This window comes from Crinia signifera, chromosome 8, assembly GCF_055691185.1.
Source record: "Crinia signifera chromosome 8, ASM5569118v1, whole genome shotgun sequence".
Classification (NCBI taxonomy): Eukaryota; Metazoa; Chordata; class Amphibia; order Anura; family Myobatrachidae; genus Crinia; species Crinia signifera.
This window is the reverse complement of record NC_139224.1, coordinates 81,992,658-82,012,052: the sequence shown is the minus strand read 5'-3', so window position 1 is coordinate 82,012,052 and position 19,395 is coordinate 81,992,658. Positions and strand designations below refer to the sequence as shown.

General features: G+C 41.1%; 1 protein-coding gene across 3 annotated transcripts in view; it reads left to right on the top strand.

Moving 5' to 3' along the window:
- Nucleotides 1-19,395, top strand: part of PLA2G4A (phospholipase A2 group IVA) — a 234,620-nt gene that overhangs the window by 191,249 nt on the left and 23,976 nt on the right. For all 3 annotated transcript variants that reach the window (XM_083156746.1, XM_083156745.1, XM_083156747.1), the window contains 2 exons: nucleotides 5,869-5,940; nucleotides 8,721-8,963. In XM_083156746.1, the coding sequence (XP_083012872.1) occupies nucleotides 5,869-5,940; nucleotides 8,721-8,963 (315 nt within the window). The remainder of the gene's footprint in view (nucleotides 1-5,868; nucleotides 5,941-8,720; nucleotides 8,964-19,395) is intronic.

Genomic DNA, 19,395 nt, shown 5'->3' with positions numbered 1-19,395 from the left:
TAGGTTCATAATTTCACCGTGCTTCGGGGGTCTTGCTAATGCCACATAGCACCCACCATTCATTCCACCAGAATCTGAGCCGCAAAATCCAAAAATCACTCCTTCCCTTCTGAGTCCTGCCATGCACCCAACTGGTATTTTTTGGTCACATGTGAGGCATTGCCGTAGTTGGGAGATATTGGGGCACAGATTTTGGGGTGCTTTTTCTCCTTCATTCCTTGTGAAAATGAAAAATTTTGAGCCAGAACTGCATTTTTGTGTAAAAAAATGTAATTTTTCATGTTCACTGCCCAGTTTTATCAAAATTGGTGAAACCCCTGGGGGTTTGAAATGTACACTATACCCCTAGATGAATTCCCTGAGGGGTGTAGTTTGCAAAATGGGGTCACTTGTGGGGGGGTTCCACTGTATTGGTGCTTTGGGGGTCTTGCTAATGCGACATAGCACCCACCATCATTCCACCAGAATTTGTGCTGCAAACTCCAAATATCACTCCTTCCCTTCTGAGTCCTGCCACTTTTTGGTCACACATGAGGCATTGCCGTACTCGGGAGAAATTGGGGCACAGATTTTGGGGTGCTTTGTCTCCTTCATTCCTTCTGAAAATGAAAAATTTTGAGCCAGAACTGCATTTTTGTGTAAAAAAATGTAATTTTTCATTTTCACTGCCCACTTGTATCAAAATTGGTGAAACCCCTGGGGGTTTGAAATGTACACTATACCCCTAGATGAATTCCCTGAGGGGTGTACTTCGCAAAATGGGGTGACTTGTGGGGGGGTTCCACTGTATTGGTGCAACATAGCACCCACCATTCATTCCACCAAAATCTGTGCTGCAAAATCCAAAAATCACTCCTTCCCTTCTGAGTCCTGCCATGCACCCAACTGGTATTTTTTGTTCACATGTGAGGCATTGCCGTACTCTGGAGAAATTGGGGCACAGATTTTGGGGTGCTTTTTCTCCTTCATACCTTCTGAAAATGAAAAATTTTGAGCCAGAACTGCATTTTTGTGTAAAAAAATGTAATTTTTCATGTTCACTGCCCACTTGTATCAAAATTGGTGAAACCCCTGGGGGTTTGTAATGTACACTATACCCCTAGATGAATTCCCTGAGGGGTGTACTTTGCAAAATGGGGTGACTTGTGGGGGGGTTCCACTGTATTGGTGCAACATAGCACCCACCATTCATTCCACCAAAATCTGTGCTGCAAAATCCAAAAATCACTCCTTCCCTTCTGAGTCCTGCCATGCACCCAACTGGTATTTTTTGTTCACATGTGAGGCATTGCCGTACTCGGGAGAAATTGGGGCACAGATTTTGGGGTGCTTTTTCTCCTTCATACCTTCTGAAAATGAAAAATTTTGAGCCAGAACTGCATTTTTGTGTAAAAAAATGTAATTTTTCATGTTCACTGCCCACTTGTATCAAAATTGGTGAAACCCCTGGGGGTTTGAAATGTACACTATACCCCTAGATGAATTCCCTGAGGGGTGTAGTTTGCAAAATGGGGTCACTTGTGGGGGGGTTCCACTGTATTGGTGCTTTGGGGGTCTTGCTAATGCGACATAGCACCCACCAAAATTCCACCAGAATCTGAGCTGCAAAATCCAAAAATCACTCCTTCCCTTCTGAGTCCTGCCATGCACCCAACTGGTATTTTTTGGTCACATGTGAGGCATTGCCGTACTCGGGAGAAATTGGGGCACAGATTTTGGGGTGCTTTTTCTCCTTCATACCTTCTGAAAATGAAAAATTTTGAGCCAGAACTGCATTTTTGTGTAAAAAAATGTAATTTTTCATTTTCACTGCCCACTTGTATCAAAATTGGTGAAACCCCTGGGGGTTTGAAATGTACACTATACCCCTAGATGAATTCCCTGAGGGGTGTACTTTGCAAAATGGGGTGACTTGTGGGGGGGTTCCACTGTATTGGTGCAACATAGCACCCACCATTCATTCCACCAAAATCTGTGCTGCAAAATCCAAAAATCACTCCTTCCCTTCTGAGTCCTGCCATGCACCCAACTGGTATTGTTTGTTCACATGTGAGGCATTGCCGTACTCGGGAGAAATTGGGGCACAGATTTTGGGGTGCTTTTTCTCCTTCATACCTTCTGAAAATGAAAAATTTTGAGCCAGAACTGCATTTTTGTGTAAAAAAATGTAATTTTTCATTTTCACTGCCCACTTGTATCAAAATTGGTGAAACCCCTGGGGGTTTGAAATGTACACTATACCCCTAGATGAATTCCCTGAGGGGTGTAGTTTGCAAAATGGGGTCACTTGTAGGGGGGTTCCACTGTATTGGTGCTTTGGGGGTCTTGCTAATGCGACATAGCACCCACCAAAATTCCACCAGAATCTGAGCTGCAAAATCCAAAAATCACTCCTTCCCTTCTGAGTCCTGCCATGCACCCAACTGGTATTTTTTGTTCACATGTGAGGCATTGCCGTACTCGGGAGAAATTGGGGCACAGATTTTGGGGTGCTTTTTCTCCTTCATACCTTCTGAAAATGAAAAATTTTGAGCCAGAACTGCATTTTTGTGTAAAAAAATGTAATTTTTCATGTTCACTGCCCACTTGTATCAAAATTGGTGAAACCCCTGGGGGTTTGAAATGTACACTATACCCCTAGATGAATTCCCTGAGGGGTGTAGTTTGCAAAATGGGGTCACTTGTGGGGGGGTTCCACTGTATTGGTGCTTTGGGGGTCTTGCTAATGCGACATAGCACCCACCAAAATTCCACCAGAATCTGAGCTGCAAAATCCAAAAATCACTCCTTCCCTTCTGAGTCCTGCCATGCACCCAACTGGTATTTTTTGGTCACATGTGAGGCATTGCCGTACTCGGGAGAAATTGGGGCACAGATTTTGGGGTGCTTTTTCTCCTTCATACCTTCTGAAAATGAAAAATTTTGAGCCAGAACTGCATTTTTGTGTAAAAAAATGTAATTTTTCATTTTCACTGCCCACTTGTATCAAAATTGGTGAAACCCCTGGGGGTTTGAAATGTACACTATACCCCTAGATGAATTCCCTGAGGGGTGTACTTTGCAAAATGGGGTGACTTGTGGGGGGGTTCCACTGTATTGGTGCAACATAGCACCCACCATTCATTCCACCAAAATCTGTGCTGCAAAATCCAAAAATCACTCCTTCCCTTCTGAGTCCTGCCATGCACCCAACTGGTATTGTTTGTTCACATGTGAGGCATTGCCGTACTCGGGAGAAATTGGGGCACAGATTTTGGGGTGCTTTTTCTCCTTCATACCTTCTGAAAATGAAAAATTTTGAGCCAGAACTGCATTTTTGTGTAAAAAAATGTAATTTTTCATTTTCACTGCCCACTTGTATCAAAATTGGTGAAACCCCTGGGGGTTTGAAATGTACACTATACCCCTAGATGAATTCCCTGAGGGGTGTAGTTTGCAAAATGGGGTCACTTGTAGGGGGGTTCCACTGTATTGGTGCTTTGGGGGTCTTGCTAATGCGACATAGCACCCACCAAAATTCCACCAGAATCTGAGCTGCAAAATCCAAAAATCACTCCTTCCCTTCTGAGTCCTGCCATGCACCCAACTGGTATTTTTTGGTCACATGTGAGGCATTGCGGTACTCGGGAGAAATTGGGGCACAGATTTTGCGGTGCTTTGTCTCCTTCATTCCTTGTGAAAATGACAAATTTGGAGCCAGAACTGCATTTTTGTGTAAAAAAATTAATTTTTCATTTTCACTGCCCAGTTGTACCACAATTGGTGAAACCCCTGGGGGTTTGAAATGTACACTATACCCCTAGATGAATTCCCTGAGGGGTGTAGTTTGCAAAATGGGGTCACTTGTGGGGGGGTTCCTAACTTTTAGCATCTTATGGTGCCTAGAAACCTACATGGTGCCTAAAAAATAATCTCATAAAAAGGAGGCTCCAAAATCAAGTAGGTGCTCCTTCTATTATGAAGCCTGTGGTTTGGTCAACGTGCACACTAGGGCCACATATAGGATATTTATGAAAACAAAAGAATTGGGGGAATCAATTTTTAGTCACATTTCTCTAGTAAAATGTACTGTGTTCCTTAGAAAAATGTATTAAAATTGCAAATCTGCAAAAAAAATGAAATTTTGAAATTTCACCTACACTTTGTTTTAATTCCTGTGAAACACCTAAAGGGTTAACAAACTTCCAAAATGCTGTTTTGAATACTGTGAGGGGTGCAGTTTTTGAAATGGCATCATTTATGGGGGTGTCTCACATACAAGTCCCTCAAAGTCACATCAGAACTGAACTGGTCCCTAAAAAAATCAGTGTTTGAAATTTTCTTGAAAATTTGAGAATTTGCTATTCATATTGTAAGCCTCCTAGTGTCCAAAAAAATTGAAAGGAAGTTGAAATAATGATGGCAACATAAAGTAGACATATGGTCTATGTTAGTTATTAACTATTTTGAGTGGTATGATTATTTGTCTCACAAGCAGAAAATTTAACATTTTGCAAATCGCTAAATTTTCCATTTTTTCACGACATTTTGGTATTTTTCACAAAAAAACACAGACTGTATCGACCCAAATTTACCACTAATTTGAAGTACAATGTGTCACGAAAAAACAATCTCAAAATCACTGGGATAAGTAAAAGCAAAAAAAAGTTATCCCCACTTAAGTGAGACATGTCAGATTTGAAAAAAATGGCTCTGTCAGGAACGCAAAAACTAGCTCTGTCAGGAAGGGGTTAAACTAAATAGCAAACCATAGATCATTTGATCACTTGCAACTGTCTAACATGAACTTGAAAGCAAAGCGCCATATCGTTCAACTGTGTCAATAACCTACTAGTAGGAGAAAATAATATTTATAAGAACCTAAAATGCTTTAAAGACATTACGCTCTCCAGCAAAGTGATTCAGGAATTTCCTCTTTGGTAAAGGAGCATTGGCACTAGAAATAGTAACATTATGATTGGGAAGATGGCTCTCAGCCACTGTAGCTGTTGTTTTGCACCATTGGTTTTATAACTCTTTTGACAGAATATGGTCTGGAGTAGTTTCCAGTTTTTTGGAGGGGTTACTCTATGTAAGTGACAGATATGTACAGTACACAGTATGATGCTCCTTCAGTATTGGGGAATTCTTGTTGATTACTATATACTTGAGAATGGACACAGGGCCTAATTCAGACTTGATTGCAAAGCTAATTTTGTTTCTCAAATGGACAAAACCATGTATCACTGCAGGTGGGGCAGATGTAACGTGCAGAGAGAGTTAGATTAGGGGGGTGTTTGTTCAAACTGAAATATAAACTGCAGTAAGAAAATAAAGCAGCCAGTATTTACCCTGCACAGAAACAAAATAACTCACCCAAATCTAACTCTCTCTGCTCATGTTACATCAGCCTCACCTGCAGTGCAACATGGGCGTTCTATTGAAGACAAAATGTTGCCCATAGCAACCAATTAGATCCTACTTCTTATTTATTCACCTTCTAGAAGATTATATATCAAACCGGAATGCTATGGGTAAAATCCCATCTTCAATAGAACTCCCATCCTAGTATATTTACCCTGTATGTGAAATAACAAGTGGAAGACTTACTTGCTGGCATCTTGCTGTCTTGTCAGCCTTCATGTAGGTTTGTTGTATATAACATTGAGTGGCCTGCACATTTTAAACATAGTATTGTGGGGGGGGGGGGGGGGGGGGTGATACTTGTTTGGAATGACTTGCTATTATTAGGACTATACTAAATTGATTTAGTGGCACACGGCACCCTTTGCATATAATAGGATGACACCCTAGGTCTGATGCTACTTTTGGTATCTCAGTGTATTAGCTTTAAAGAGCAAAAAAATCTGTTTACTTTTTTTTTCTTAGAAAACATTAAACCAAAGCACATAACGGCCACGGACAATTCAGACAGTGATGATGAAGAACAGGAACCCAAAGGTAACAATCTGATAATTTAGAAAAATATTTCTAAAGCTTTTCCCACCCTGATTTCTTGTCCCCACCCTGACTTTGGTCTTGTTTAAACTGTGGTACCAGCATTTCTTTATCTTTGCTATCTCTAGGGCCACCCTGACCTTTTTTGGACGTTCTTCTATTACTTTGCTTCTTAATTGCCTTTTTATTGCTCTCTGGTTATTCTCACTTTCTGACATGTTGTATTTACTAATGTATTAACTTATTTTACCTTCTGTACATCTACCATTGGTTATAATACTGTAGGTACATTTTTGTAAATTGGGTCACATAATAGCAGCATCTGATGTGCAATGGTTAGGAAGGGCGGTACGCAGCCAGTAGTAACACATCTGAAAATTAGTCATACAGCACTAATCAAATAAACATTGCCCATTCTGATGCTCCACCTGGTGTTCACCATAGATCCTTCTGTAGTGATCCATCTGGTATCTGGCTGCAAAGCACATAACAGCCCAGGCTTGCCTACCCTCTCCATTCTCCATTCAGTGGGAGGCTCCCATTTTTTTATTGAGCCTCCTAGGCATTTTAGGAGAGTGTTTGCGACGTCAGCTCCAGGCTGGATATGCCTTATCCATCGCACTGCCGTGTAAGTGCACTCAATAAGGCATATCCAGTGCCTGCAATGATTGGTAGACAGTATAAAAACCATTTGATGGTGAGCCTGTTACAATGGGGTTTGCATATTTTCTCATGGCTGTGAATGGATGTGTAGCCGCACACATCCAAATGCACATGGTGCACATTGATTCGCAGGGTGAGATTTCACTGTAGCGGGGCGGTGGCTTAACTGAACGCTGGCCTCTGCAAAATCGCAGCCGTGCATTTAGGTCTGAATCAGGCCCATGGTACCGTGATTCATATTAAACCACATAGTATTGCTCACAGTAGTAGTGCCACTTATACACATGCCCCCAGTAATAGTTTCCCTTAGTAACAATGCCGCTTACACACATAAAGCTCACAGTAGTAGTACCCCTTATACACAGAATGCCCACAGTAGTAGACCCCTTATACATATAATGCCCACAGTAGGATTGTTACTTAGAAACATAATGCCCTAGTAGTAGCGCCCCTTATACATAATTACACTTTCCACAGTAGTGCTGTTTATAAATGATGCTCACAGTTGTAGTGCTGTATAATGCACTATATAAGAAACTGTAAATAAATAAAAAAATATAAATAATTACCATAGTATTAGCAACGCTTAAGGGCCCCATACATCAGCAATTAATTGTGACAATTTTCAGATATGGAGATGATTGCCACAATTAATTTTAGATGTGTGGGCTCCCCCTTTTGGCAATCACAATCAAAATCGCCAATCGATTGCTTAATCAGGTTTTTAAACATGTTTAATAATCTGGTATTATCTGCATATCTTTTTTATATGTGTGGGCATTCCCAATTCGTCTTCTTCGTCTATTTACATGAACAGCAATCGATTGGGCAATTTCCAGATATGAAGATGCAATCTTTAGATGGAAAAATCTGCCGATCACTGAAATAAATCTGTAATGTGTGGGCAAAGTCAGATAGATTGTAAAATCCATTTATCTGGCCAAAAAATCCCTGTATCTGGAAATCCATAAATTGTGATTGCTGATGTATGGGGCCCATTACACACATAGGGGGTAATTTAGTGATCCTTCGCTGCATAGCAAGCGGCTTAATGCGTGCGAGAACACATTCCTTGGAATGCAGCCGCTAGCAGGAGAAATCATTTGATGGTCGCTGACCATCAAATGATTTTTTCCTGCCTTTGCAAATAAGTCAGTCTCTATTAACGTTTATTTACGAGCGTTAGGAAGAAGACAGGGTGGGCGGCTGCTGCCCACCGCCGGCAGACACCAGCCCGCCCGTGCTCCCAGGGGATTGCCTAACGTTTTTATGGGGACACCCATAAAACGTTGGGTGTTCCCTTGGTCTGTCCCTGTGTCCGCCCCCAGCCCTCCCCCCTGCAGCGAAAGGCCCTTGAGTGTGTAACTCACCAAAGCCGTTCGCCGTCAGGGTTTGCACATGCGCAAACCATAATGCCCAAAGTAGCGCACTCTATATGCATTATTCTAACACCACTTATAGACATACTCTCCCCAGTAGTAGTGCCACTTGCACACACAATACCCACAGTAGTAGTCCTGCTTATGCATATAATGCCGACACACACACATGCTTACTCTCCCTGTCTCACTCATTCAGCTCCCACCTGTAATTTTTCAAACACAGCTTGTAGCATGGCAGTATGTAGCTGATTGGCTGGTACTTCATCAATCTCCGTTTTATCACTTTTCAAGCTGAGTACATCTGGCCCTCACTCTCTTTCCTTCCACTAACCCAACAAAGTCTGGCTGGCCAGATCCGTAGCTACTCATCTGTCTGACATACAACAGCCATGGCCCAGTGTAGCTTCTCATGCACAGTTTCCCCTTTTCAGGCCCTGCTCACTGATTCTTCCATGGGTTGGACATTACCATTTGTTATGCAGATACAGCCGCATTTATACACAGAATGTCACTTGTGTGTATATATATATATATATATATATATATATATATATATATATATATATATATATATATATATATATATATAATTTTAATCAGCATAAGCTGCCTTTGCGTCCTATTCGCTCCCATTCGCTCACGTGTGTTGGTATCATAGGCATGTGCCCTCACAAAATACCAGCTGTGACTTCCTAAATAACAATTCTATGTATTACTTGCAGTCTTTATCTCATTTAGGCAGTGAAAATACTGAAGCTGAAGAGGAGTTTCAAAGAAACAATCAAGCCAGTTGGGTGCAGCGGATGTTGATGGCTTTGGTTAGTGACACCACCCTGTTCAGCACACGTGAAGGAAGAGCTGGAAAAGTACATAACTTCATGCTAGGTTTAAACCTAAATGCATCTTATCCTTTGTCACCTTTTGCAAAATTCAATACACAAGAGTCTGTGGATGAGGATGAGATGGATGCTGCCATTGCAGGTAACTCTTATAATCTTATAATGTTTTTCTTTGGGTACATTCTAACCTAAAGTTTATTTGGACTTAAATTAAGGGCCAGTCTAAAGTTTCTCTGTGGAAAATCTTACTAAAAGACGACACATTAGCAGACATCTTACCAAAAAATCCAAAAGTAGTATACAGAAAAGCACCTGACTTGAAACAGAAGCTAGTAAAAAATCACATCCCACCCAGAGAAATGAGACAGAGCCAACTAGAAACCAACTTAGACACAAACGGATTCCACAGATGTGGACAATGCATGGGGTGCAGAACCCAAAAACACAGAACCACAAAAACAGTCAAAACATTTACATCGACAATCACCAAGGAAACTCACACCATCAAGAGCGAACTCACATGCCACACCAAAGGTATCATATATCTTTTAACATGTCCGTGCGGCCTCCAGTACGTAGGCCGGACCATCAGACCATTCAAAACAAGATTAGCCGAGCACATAAGGAACATACGTAAAGGTTATGATCAACACAGCGTCTCAGCCCATTACAAATCCACACACAACCAAGATCCAAGCAATTTAATTCTGCATTATCACACAGGTAAAACCAAACTGGAGGGGGGGTAATTATGGAAAAACCCTGGATCGGGAAGAACTTAGATGGATATACACCCTGAAGACCCTAGAGCCAAAAGGAATGAATATTGACTTCAATATTGCATCCATAATCTGATCACGTCACCCATCATACTCAGGCATCCCATATAGAAATAATCCAGCTCTCCCCGCTAACACAAATACAGAACCACCATCGGATATTCTCTTAATAATACCCACCCACAACATAAACCTGCAACCCCTAAATCATCAGGCATCAAGTTGCATCACCTATGTAGGGTTGAAGCGTATTATCAGCATAGACAAAAGCCAGAAACAGCACTCCCTCTCAACAACCCCCCAAAAAAAACCCGTAATTATCAATCACCTGTTTCAACATCACTCAACCACTCTCCGTTTTACCTCTCTCTCATAAGAGAGATTCACTGGCCACAACACAATTTCTTTTCACCTAACACCAATCACCGAATTAACATAGGTACACACCTGACACTAAACCAGCCCATCATCAGAAATTCCCTAAACATACGTAATGGAACCTGCATCACCCGTGCTAACTAAACCCACAGCTGCACAGTGATCACAGGGGAGGAATAGGCCAATCGCAGGCAAACAACCTCCCACCTTCAAGCAAAGAACCTATGAGATGACCAGAAATCTCAACCAATAAGGAGACACCCTCTCCTATGAATACAGACAGTTTGCAATCACCATGGCATCCTTGACAAAGGCTTAACCATAGCCGAAAAGCGTTGGATCTCACCACATCCAGGACACCCAGGACACCCACAGAAGGTGCCCCAACAACATATCGGGCTCAGTCTCCTCCCGCGGGAGTAAGAGCGCACCGATCAAAGCGTGACGTCACCCGGATCAACGCTGCCGGTCTCGCGAGACCCGGCACCCGGAAGTGACCCCACGCCGAGGATCAGTGGAGCCAGGCACCGGTCCGCGAGTAAGACGCTGCGGCTGCAGCGCTACCGGACAAGAAGACAGTTCAATCCACTGCAAGGGAGACGGAGGCATAACAACGCCGCAGACTCCCAGACACCCAGCGGGTAAGAAGCAGGCTAGCGGGACGACGCTTCCTGCTCATCCCGCCCACTAACTTTGTTTGATCCCCTCGCCTCCACCAAGGACAGCTTGGGGGGGACGTACGAGACTTACCCCCACAGTGCATACCCAGCACAATCAGGGTACTAACCAGAGAGACATAAACCCAGGCCGGGTTTATGGTACAAAGGGATCTGCTGACTCCCCAATTCCCCGAGGGGGCTCTCTGAGGCTGCACGGCACGGGCCCACACTGCCACCCCTTTCCCCCATCACATTTCACTGAGACATTTATTATTATTTATACTGCATCAACTGTATTTTGTAATAAAGCACTTTATGCACGAAATACTGACTCCAGCATCATTAAATTTAGACACAGGCAGCGCTTCAGCCCCACCTTCTTTTTAAAGTTTCTCTGTATCCAAGGCTAAAATTCAACCTATTGCCTCCCTTGTAATAATAATTCACAGTAATGCAAAAAGGGGTTGTTTCTGAGTACCCAGAAGCCCCCCCCACAGAAGAGAGATAGAGAGAAGACATGATATTACAATGCAGCAATTTGCTGTTATTCACCATTCAATGGGGAGGGGGCTGAGGCAATATGACAAAATTCCATTACAATTGTGTCATTTTATCCAGGGCTTATTGTAGTAATAGTAGAAAAAGAAGATACCAACTTTAATCCTGGGCGCTGACTGTAGCAATCCCCACAATTTTTCCCTTCATTCAAGATATTAACCGGAAATGAAAACAGAAAAAAAGGGACACACAATAGCGTAATACTATTTTTGTTAAAAGACACAACAAATTATATAGTGCTTTTAGATGTTTAGACTCGTACCCTCTAGAGTGGTCTGCTATAGTAGGCAGACAAAAGCGCTCATCTGGGGGCGGTAACGTCACCGAGTCGTCATCCAATGCATCCAAATAAGTTCAAATGTACATGCAAAAGAAGGTTTAAAAGCTGGTATAGTGTAATACCGCTTTATTTATTCGACACATACAAAAGTAAAAACAGTGGTGTAAATCATCAGCCTCTCACCGAATGGAATGGTCTACAAGGTATTGCAGACAAACAGGCACAGATAGAATTTCCCAGGCGTCCCCGGAGCCCTCTATTCGATCCAGTAAAAGTCCAGTGATTGTCCACCTCTCCACGGCCAACGCGTTTCTGAACCTCAGTGGTTCCTTTATCAAGGCATGTGGAGGTACATAACCTAGTCCTATATTTATACCCCTAATCGGTATGGCCTATTTCCAGACATGGGTCATCTATCATCTAAATCCCCCTATGTTATAAACACATGTAATGCCGAAATCCATTCCAGATTACACAGACGGCTCCCGCCGTCATCAGCTGCACTTGCGGCATTTGCCGTTTTCCTTGTATTTCCGCATTACATCTCTCGGCGGAAGCGGAAGTGACGCTTGCGTTCCATCTCGGGACGTTCACTTCCTCTCTTTGCGTTCCACGGTGCAAGTTGTTTGAGCTCCCGGGATCACAGTTTTACTGTTCCGCCCTATTTGTATATACTCTCCGTCCGTCCGCCATTTTTGTTTGGTGTTAGAGATACAAAAGCAGAATAGAGACGGATTAACATTTAAAAACTTTGTAGCAGCGTTGAAAAATAAATAACAGCATTGGGAATAGCAGCATAAACAGTAGAGCCTTATCTAATAGCAGCATAATAATGTTAAAAATGACGATATATTAAAAAGAATGATATATTAAAAAGTGGTATATATAAAAAACATATAAAAATATATATAAAATATTAAATAAACCACTTGAGCTCAAAGTCTTTATTTAGACCCCCCGGAATTAATGTTTGATAATTAAAAATCATAGTCATTTCATTTTTGGCCAATATGGCGGCAATATCACCTCCTCTACAATTGCCAGTGACTTTTTTAAGAATATAAAAATTTTTAATAAAATCGGGGTTACACTGATGCTCATTTTTAAAATGCATAGACAAGGCATGATTTTCTAGGCCTTTACGGACATTTCTGATGTGTTCACTTATACGTATTTTAAAAGGTCTACTGGTCCTTCCTATATAAAATTTATTGCATGTACATTCGATTGCGTAAATTACATTAAAAGAATGACAAGTTAAAAATTCCTTGATGATGTGTTTCTTTTCATTAATGGAAACCTCTACTACTTTTTGTCCAATATTATTTTTCACAGTCTTACACCCCATACACGCACCACATCTATAGAAACCTATAGATGTTATTGTTGATTTCTTGGGTGACGTGGGGCACATGCTTTTAACTAACTTGTTCTTCAAGTTAGGAGCCCGCCTAAATATACATACAGGTTTTTCAGGAATTTCGGCACCTATTATGGGGTCCTTCCTAAGAAGGCTCCAATGTTTTTGGATTATTTTCCTTATATCCTGATGTTGTGAGGAGTAGTTCGTGGTGAAGGACCATTTAAACTTCTCATTGTCATTGGTTCTTTTCTCTTTTGGTCTGAATAGAGATTCTCTATCTATACTCTGTATTTGAACCAATGATTCCTCCACTCTTTCAATGTTATAACCACTCTGTAGGAACCGTTCCTTCATTTCTATTGCCTGTTCACAAAAACAGGCAATAGAAATGAAGGAACGGTTCCTACAGAGTGGTTATAACATTGAAAGAGTGGAGGAATCATTGGTTCAAATACAGAGTATAGATAGAGAATCTCTATTCAGACCAAAAGAGAAAAGAACCAATGACAATGAGAAGTTTAAATGGTCCTTCACCACGAACTACTCCTCACAACATCAGGATATAAGGAAAATAATCCAAAAACATTGGAGCCTTCTTAGGAAGGACCCCATAATAGGTGCCGAAATTCCTGAAAAACCTGTATGTATATTTAGACGGGCTCCTAACTTGAAGAACAAGTTAGTTAAAAGCATGTGCCCCACGTCACCCAAGAAATCAACAATAACATCTATAGGTTTCTATAGATGTGGTGCGTGTATGGGGTGTAAGACTGTGAAAAATAATATTGGACAAAAAGTAGTAGAGGTTTCCATTAATGAAAAGAAACACATCATCAAGGAATTTTTAACTTGTCATTCTTTAGATGTAATTTACGCAATCGAATGTACATGCAATAAATTTTATATAGGAAGGACCAGTAGACCTTTTAAAATACGTATAAGTGAACACATCAGAAATGTCCGTAAAGGCCTAGAAAATCATGCCTTGTCTATGCATTTTAAAAATGAGCATCAGTGTAACCCCGATTTTATTAAAATTTTTTATATTCTTAAAAAAGTCACTGGCAATTGTAGAGGAGGTGATATTGCCGCCATATTGGCCAAAAATGAAATGACTATGATTTTTAATTATCAAACATTAATTCCGGGGGGTCTAAATAAAGACTTTGAGCTCAAGTGGTTTATTTAATATTTTATATATATTTTTATATGTTTTTTATATATACCACTTTTTAATATATCATTCTTTTTAATATATCGTCATTTTTAACATTATTATGCTGCTATTAGATAAGGCTCTACTGTTTATGCTGCTATTCCCAATGCTGTTATTTATTTTTCAACGCTGCTACAAAGTTTTTAAATGTTAATCCGTCTCTATTCTGCTTTTGTATCTCTAACACCAAACAAAAATGGCGGACGGACGGAGAGTATATACAAATAGGGCGGAACAGTAAAACTGTGATCCCGGGAGCTCAAACAACTTGCACCGTGGAACGCAAAGAGAGGAAGTGAACGTCCCGAGATGGAACGCAAGCGTCACTTCCGCTTCCGCCGAGAGATGTAATGCGGAAATACAAGGAAAACGGCAAATGCCGCAAGTGCAGCTGATGACGGCGGGAGCCGTCTGTGTAATCTGGAATGGATTTCGGCATTACATGTGTTTATAACATAGGGGGATTTAGATGATAGATGACCCATGTCTGGAAATAGGCCATACCGATTAGGGGTATAAATATAGGACTAGGTTATGTACCTCCACATGCCTTGATAAAGGAACCACTGAGGTTCAGAAACGCGTTGGCCGTGGAGAGGTGGACAATCACTGGACTTTTACTGGATCGAATAGAGGGCTCCGGGGACGCCTGGGAAATTCTATCTGTGCCTGTTTGTCTGCAATACCTTGTAGACCATTCCATTCGGTGAGAGGCTGATGATTTACACCACTGTTTTTACTTTTGTATGTGTCGAATAAATAAAGCGGTATTACACTATACCAGCTTTTAAACCTTCTTTTGCATGTACATTTGAATTTATTTGGATGCATTGGATGACGACTCGGTGACGTTACCGCCCCCAGATGAGCGCTTTTGTCTGCCTACTATAGCAGACCACTCTAGAGGGTACGAGTCTAAACATCTAAAAGCACTATATAATTTGTTGTGTCTTTTAACAAAAATAGTATTACGCTATTGTGTGTCCCTTTTTTTCTGTTTTCATTTCCGGTTAATATCTTGAATGAAGGGAAAAATTGTGGGGATTGCTACAGTCAGCGCCCAGGATTAAAGTTGGTATCTTCTTTTTCTACTATATGTTAACTGTGTATGAAAGGTGATTCATACGTTACCAACCAAATCCTAGGCTGCAGATAGCGCGAGATTCAAATCTCAGAGAATCCATTTGTTTAAACTTATTGTAGTAATATCAAATCCTGATTCCAATTACAAATGTATGTTAAATAAGTGTTTAAATTAGCTGCAGCAGCCTAAAGTGAGTGTATGGCCAATTACATCTAAAACTTTCACAGTACTGTTAGCAACAATAAAATCTGTAAGGCACTTAGATAATTCAAAAACCATAATAGACATGACAGAACAATTAGTCATGCCAATATATTAAAAAAATCAACATTTAATGGCCAACAATACTCACACCATGAATAACATCTACAGTATAACTTTGAAGTATTTACTGTAAAATGTTGGATCTGGTTTTGCAAAACCTCCCTCGCAGGTTTGAGTTATGGATGTGTTTTTTTTATGTTAAAATCATGTTTTTTTGTGCCCGTTTTTGTTCTTGCATTATTTTTAAAGCTTGACAACATTCATTTTCAGTCATTTCCAATCAATTTTGACTACATTACTTCACAGCTCACAATATTATTCACCAATATTGGGCAGCAGTCGACTAGCTGGCTAAACTAAGCAAAAGAGCAGAAGCACAAACACACAGCCTGTGTCCTTTTTTTTCTGAGGGGGGGGGGGCACTAGTTTGTCGGTTTAAAAGTGACACACCTGCCTCTTTCAACATTTACAATTATTATTATTTTTAGCAAAGTACAGCTTCACCTTTATAATAGCAGCGTTTATATTAATAGAAACAGCGCTTGTGCAGAATACTTATACTTATTTTTTAAATAAAATGACACATGAATAAAATATATAGTAATAAAAATCAGCAGCAATGAACCGGTTCAATATACATTCAATCTATTGGATCCCCTTAATCTGTCATCATAGAGATTAATGCATGCATGCAATTAGTTTCAAGCGATGTACTTGCAAATGGTTAGTAGGTTAATGGAGTATTCCAGGTACTTATGTAGTATCTGGGCTGCCGATTTTGTGATTGTATGCCTTACCTTAAGGCATACAATCAGATGCGATGCGATTCGATGCGATTTTGCATAGGATTCAATGTTAAGAAGGTCCTGTTCATTTCCCCACTATCCAAGTGGGCATAGAGTTGATTTTATATAGCGTGGCGAGCGCAGCGAGCCACCGAGCCCGAAGCGTGGCGAGCGAACGCATATTTCTTAAAAAGTATTCTGTGTCCCCTCGCGGGGCTCGCTGCGCTCGCCACGCTTCGGGCTCAGTGGCTCGCTACGCTCGCCACAGGTTTATATCCAACTCCATGCCCACTTGGATAGTGGGGAAAGGAAAAGGACCCCTTTTTCCCATTGAATTCTATGTTAAAATGGACTCAGACCATTTTAACATTGAATCCTATGGAAAAATCTTGACCATCGCATCGCATACGATTTGGTCGCATGCGATCCGATCCGATTTCTAAATCGGACGCCCAGATACTACATAAGTACCGTATTCCAAATAGAGTAAGTCCCACCTATGTGCACATGGTGTATAGTATACATATACTTATGAGAATCTGTGGGTATGGGTTCCGGCCTCCAGACCCCGGTGGTAAGCACCGACCGCTGGTGCAGTCAAATTGTTTGCGGTTTTATCCAAGGTTATCCACCGGTTTTAGGATACAAAGCTGCCGATAGTAGTCCCCGCACTCCTCTATGCGTTTCTCCGCCTTACACGATAATCAGCGGCTTCCTCAGGAGGTTTATATTATTAATGGAGTGGCAAAGCACGTACTAACCATTATTGTAACACAGTGCCACTGCCTAGGCCTGAACACATACAGGATTTTTTTATTTCATTTAATTGGGTGTTTTTTGTTCACTTTTTTTAACTTACAGATAGACACAAGCAACTTATTTATTAGGTGTGTGAAGGTCCTGCTAGGACAGTACCACTATCCCACTGTACCACTACATGCACAACCATGCTCTTTATTGGTGTTTTGTTTGTTTTTTGGACAGTGCCCCTAATACTCTCATCCCAGTTCTATATCCCTCTCCTGTGCTCCTTATTGGGGTTTCTTTTGGTCTTGGAAAATGACCATGAGAGACTGTCAGCCCAGTCCCAACACCCTCTCTGTACAGTCAACAGTGCTGAAATACTGCCTGATCCCTGTGAGGGAGACTTCTATCGAATCCAAAGCATGAAAGATCAGGTGCCAGGAAGCTGACATTTTTGCATTGTTTTAGGATGTGAAAATGGCGAGGAGATCAGAGTTTTCAGGAAACCTGAGCCTGTTTAACTCTTATTACCAGTGCAATGTCTGGCTTGTAAACAGGTCCTCCCTAGTAGGAATGCATATAAAATGCAGGTCCAAGTGAATACTACTCTTAACTGGCTTTAGACTCGTTTAAAAAAAAAGGTTTACAAAAACGGGTTGAAAGCAGGTTTGCAATGTGAAAGCAGCATTTGTCTGCAATACAAGTAAAAGATGGAAAGGAATTTTTAACAAAGGTAAATCAGGCACCCACAGTGGTATCTTGTCACGCTGCTCACACAAAGGAAGGGTTAGAACAAAGTATATAGGTTAAAAGTGGAGTGCTATGAAAGTTCAATTGGATAAATTGGGTATAATAATAATAACAACAATAAATGTATTGCTCAAATGAAATTAATGATTCCACACAAAATAAATCATTATAAGAACAAAGATAACTTTTAGAAAAGTAATAAAATAGGACACTTAGAGGAAATGGTATACTTATTTATTATTATTTATTTATTAACAGTTTCTTATATAGGGCATACAAATTCCGCAGCGATTTACAGAGCATAGTTATGAGCAAACACAAATCAAATTACATTACAAGACAGTTTAGGACAAGTACATGGTTAATACGGATAGTTGCATCAGGGGACAGGACACTGAAGCAATTATCAGGGTGGCAGTGGTTTATATATTCTAAGAAAGGCACATGAGGAGAGTCCTTCGTTTAGAGTCCTGCTTGTTCCTAGATTACTCAGTCTTTATGCAAAATGATACCCAATAAGCGATGTTGAAGCAGCGTTGGAGTCCATAAACCTGACTTGGTTACAGTTCCGCTGAAGGATATTATGCTGCAAGGCTTGGAAGGGGATGATGTTGTGGACAAGTTGGTCTAAGGATCAACAGGTGGTGGTGTCCCTATAGTGCTCTGTATTGTAGATGGTCATTTTTTTGACCAAAGAGGAGGGGATTTTTTGAGCTGGTTCAATGCAGGAAGTCCATCCAACTCATCTAGTGTCTTCATATAGTGTTCTATAAGGGGCTAAAAGCATTTTAATATCCTATAATAGCTTCTGTAAGTCTTGGTTAATAGGAGTTTTTCTGGAAATTGGCAATCCCCATGGTTATGTTGAATTGGCCAACTCACAGCACTGGCCTGAGGTTACCTGACAACTAATCCTGCAACCTGTTGAGTACACAATGTCTTGCCTGCCCATGCCCACACGTTGAAAATAGTGTAATCACTGGGGATGGATTCTGCCAAGACTAGTTCTTTAGATGAACTTTTGAGTAGGGGGATGCTGGTCACTTTCTCTATACTTCAGCAGGGCTTTTGGAATCCTACTTCAACTAGTGGCAGTCACTCGAAGTCTACTTACAATTATCCTCATATACAGATGGAGCCGCTCTCATCTGAGTGACTCCCGGAGCACCGATCAACTGCACAAGCTGTCGAATGTGGCATGTGTCCATCAGAGATGCTCACGCACCCCATTCTCGGCAATGAACGCGCGATCGTGTGAGATGCTCGGACGTTCACCGGCTTGCCCTCCACCAGCAGCCACCAGATACTGATATCTGGTGCGCTGGTGGCAAATCTGCTCTAATTTTGTACATGTATGTTAATTAACCCAAACAAACTCCAAACTCTAATTATGTCTGACTTTATAGAGCTGTTTTGTGTAAGCTTTTCTAACTCTACCTCCATTACCTCCTGGCCTCAGCTGTCCCTTTATATAAATTAAGTAATGGAGGGGGGAGGTACAGAGCTTAAAACAAAGAGGGAAAGCCCAGAGGGCTAAATAGAAACGCTGGTTTTTATGTCTTTGAAGGATCGCACTGCTGTGCACCGTTGCTGCCCCCTGTCAGAGTTGTGTAACTCAAACTGAACAGGAAAAGGATAAGAACATGCAGTTGTTGCTGACCACTGATAACCTGATCCAGATACCGCAATTCATTGCTGCTGATATACGCCAGAG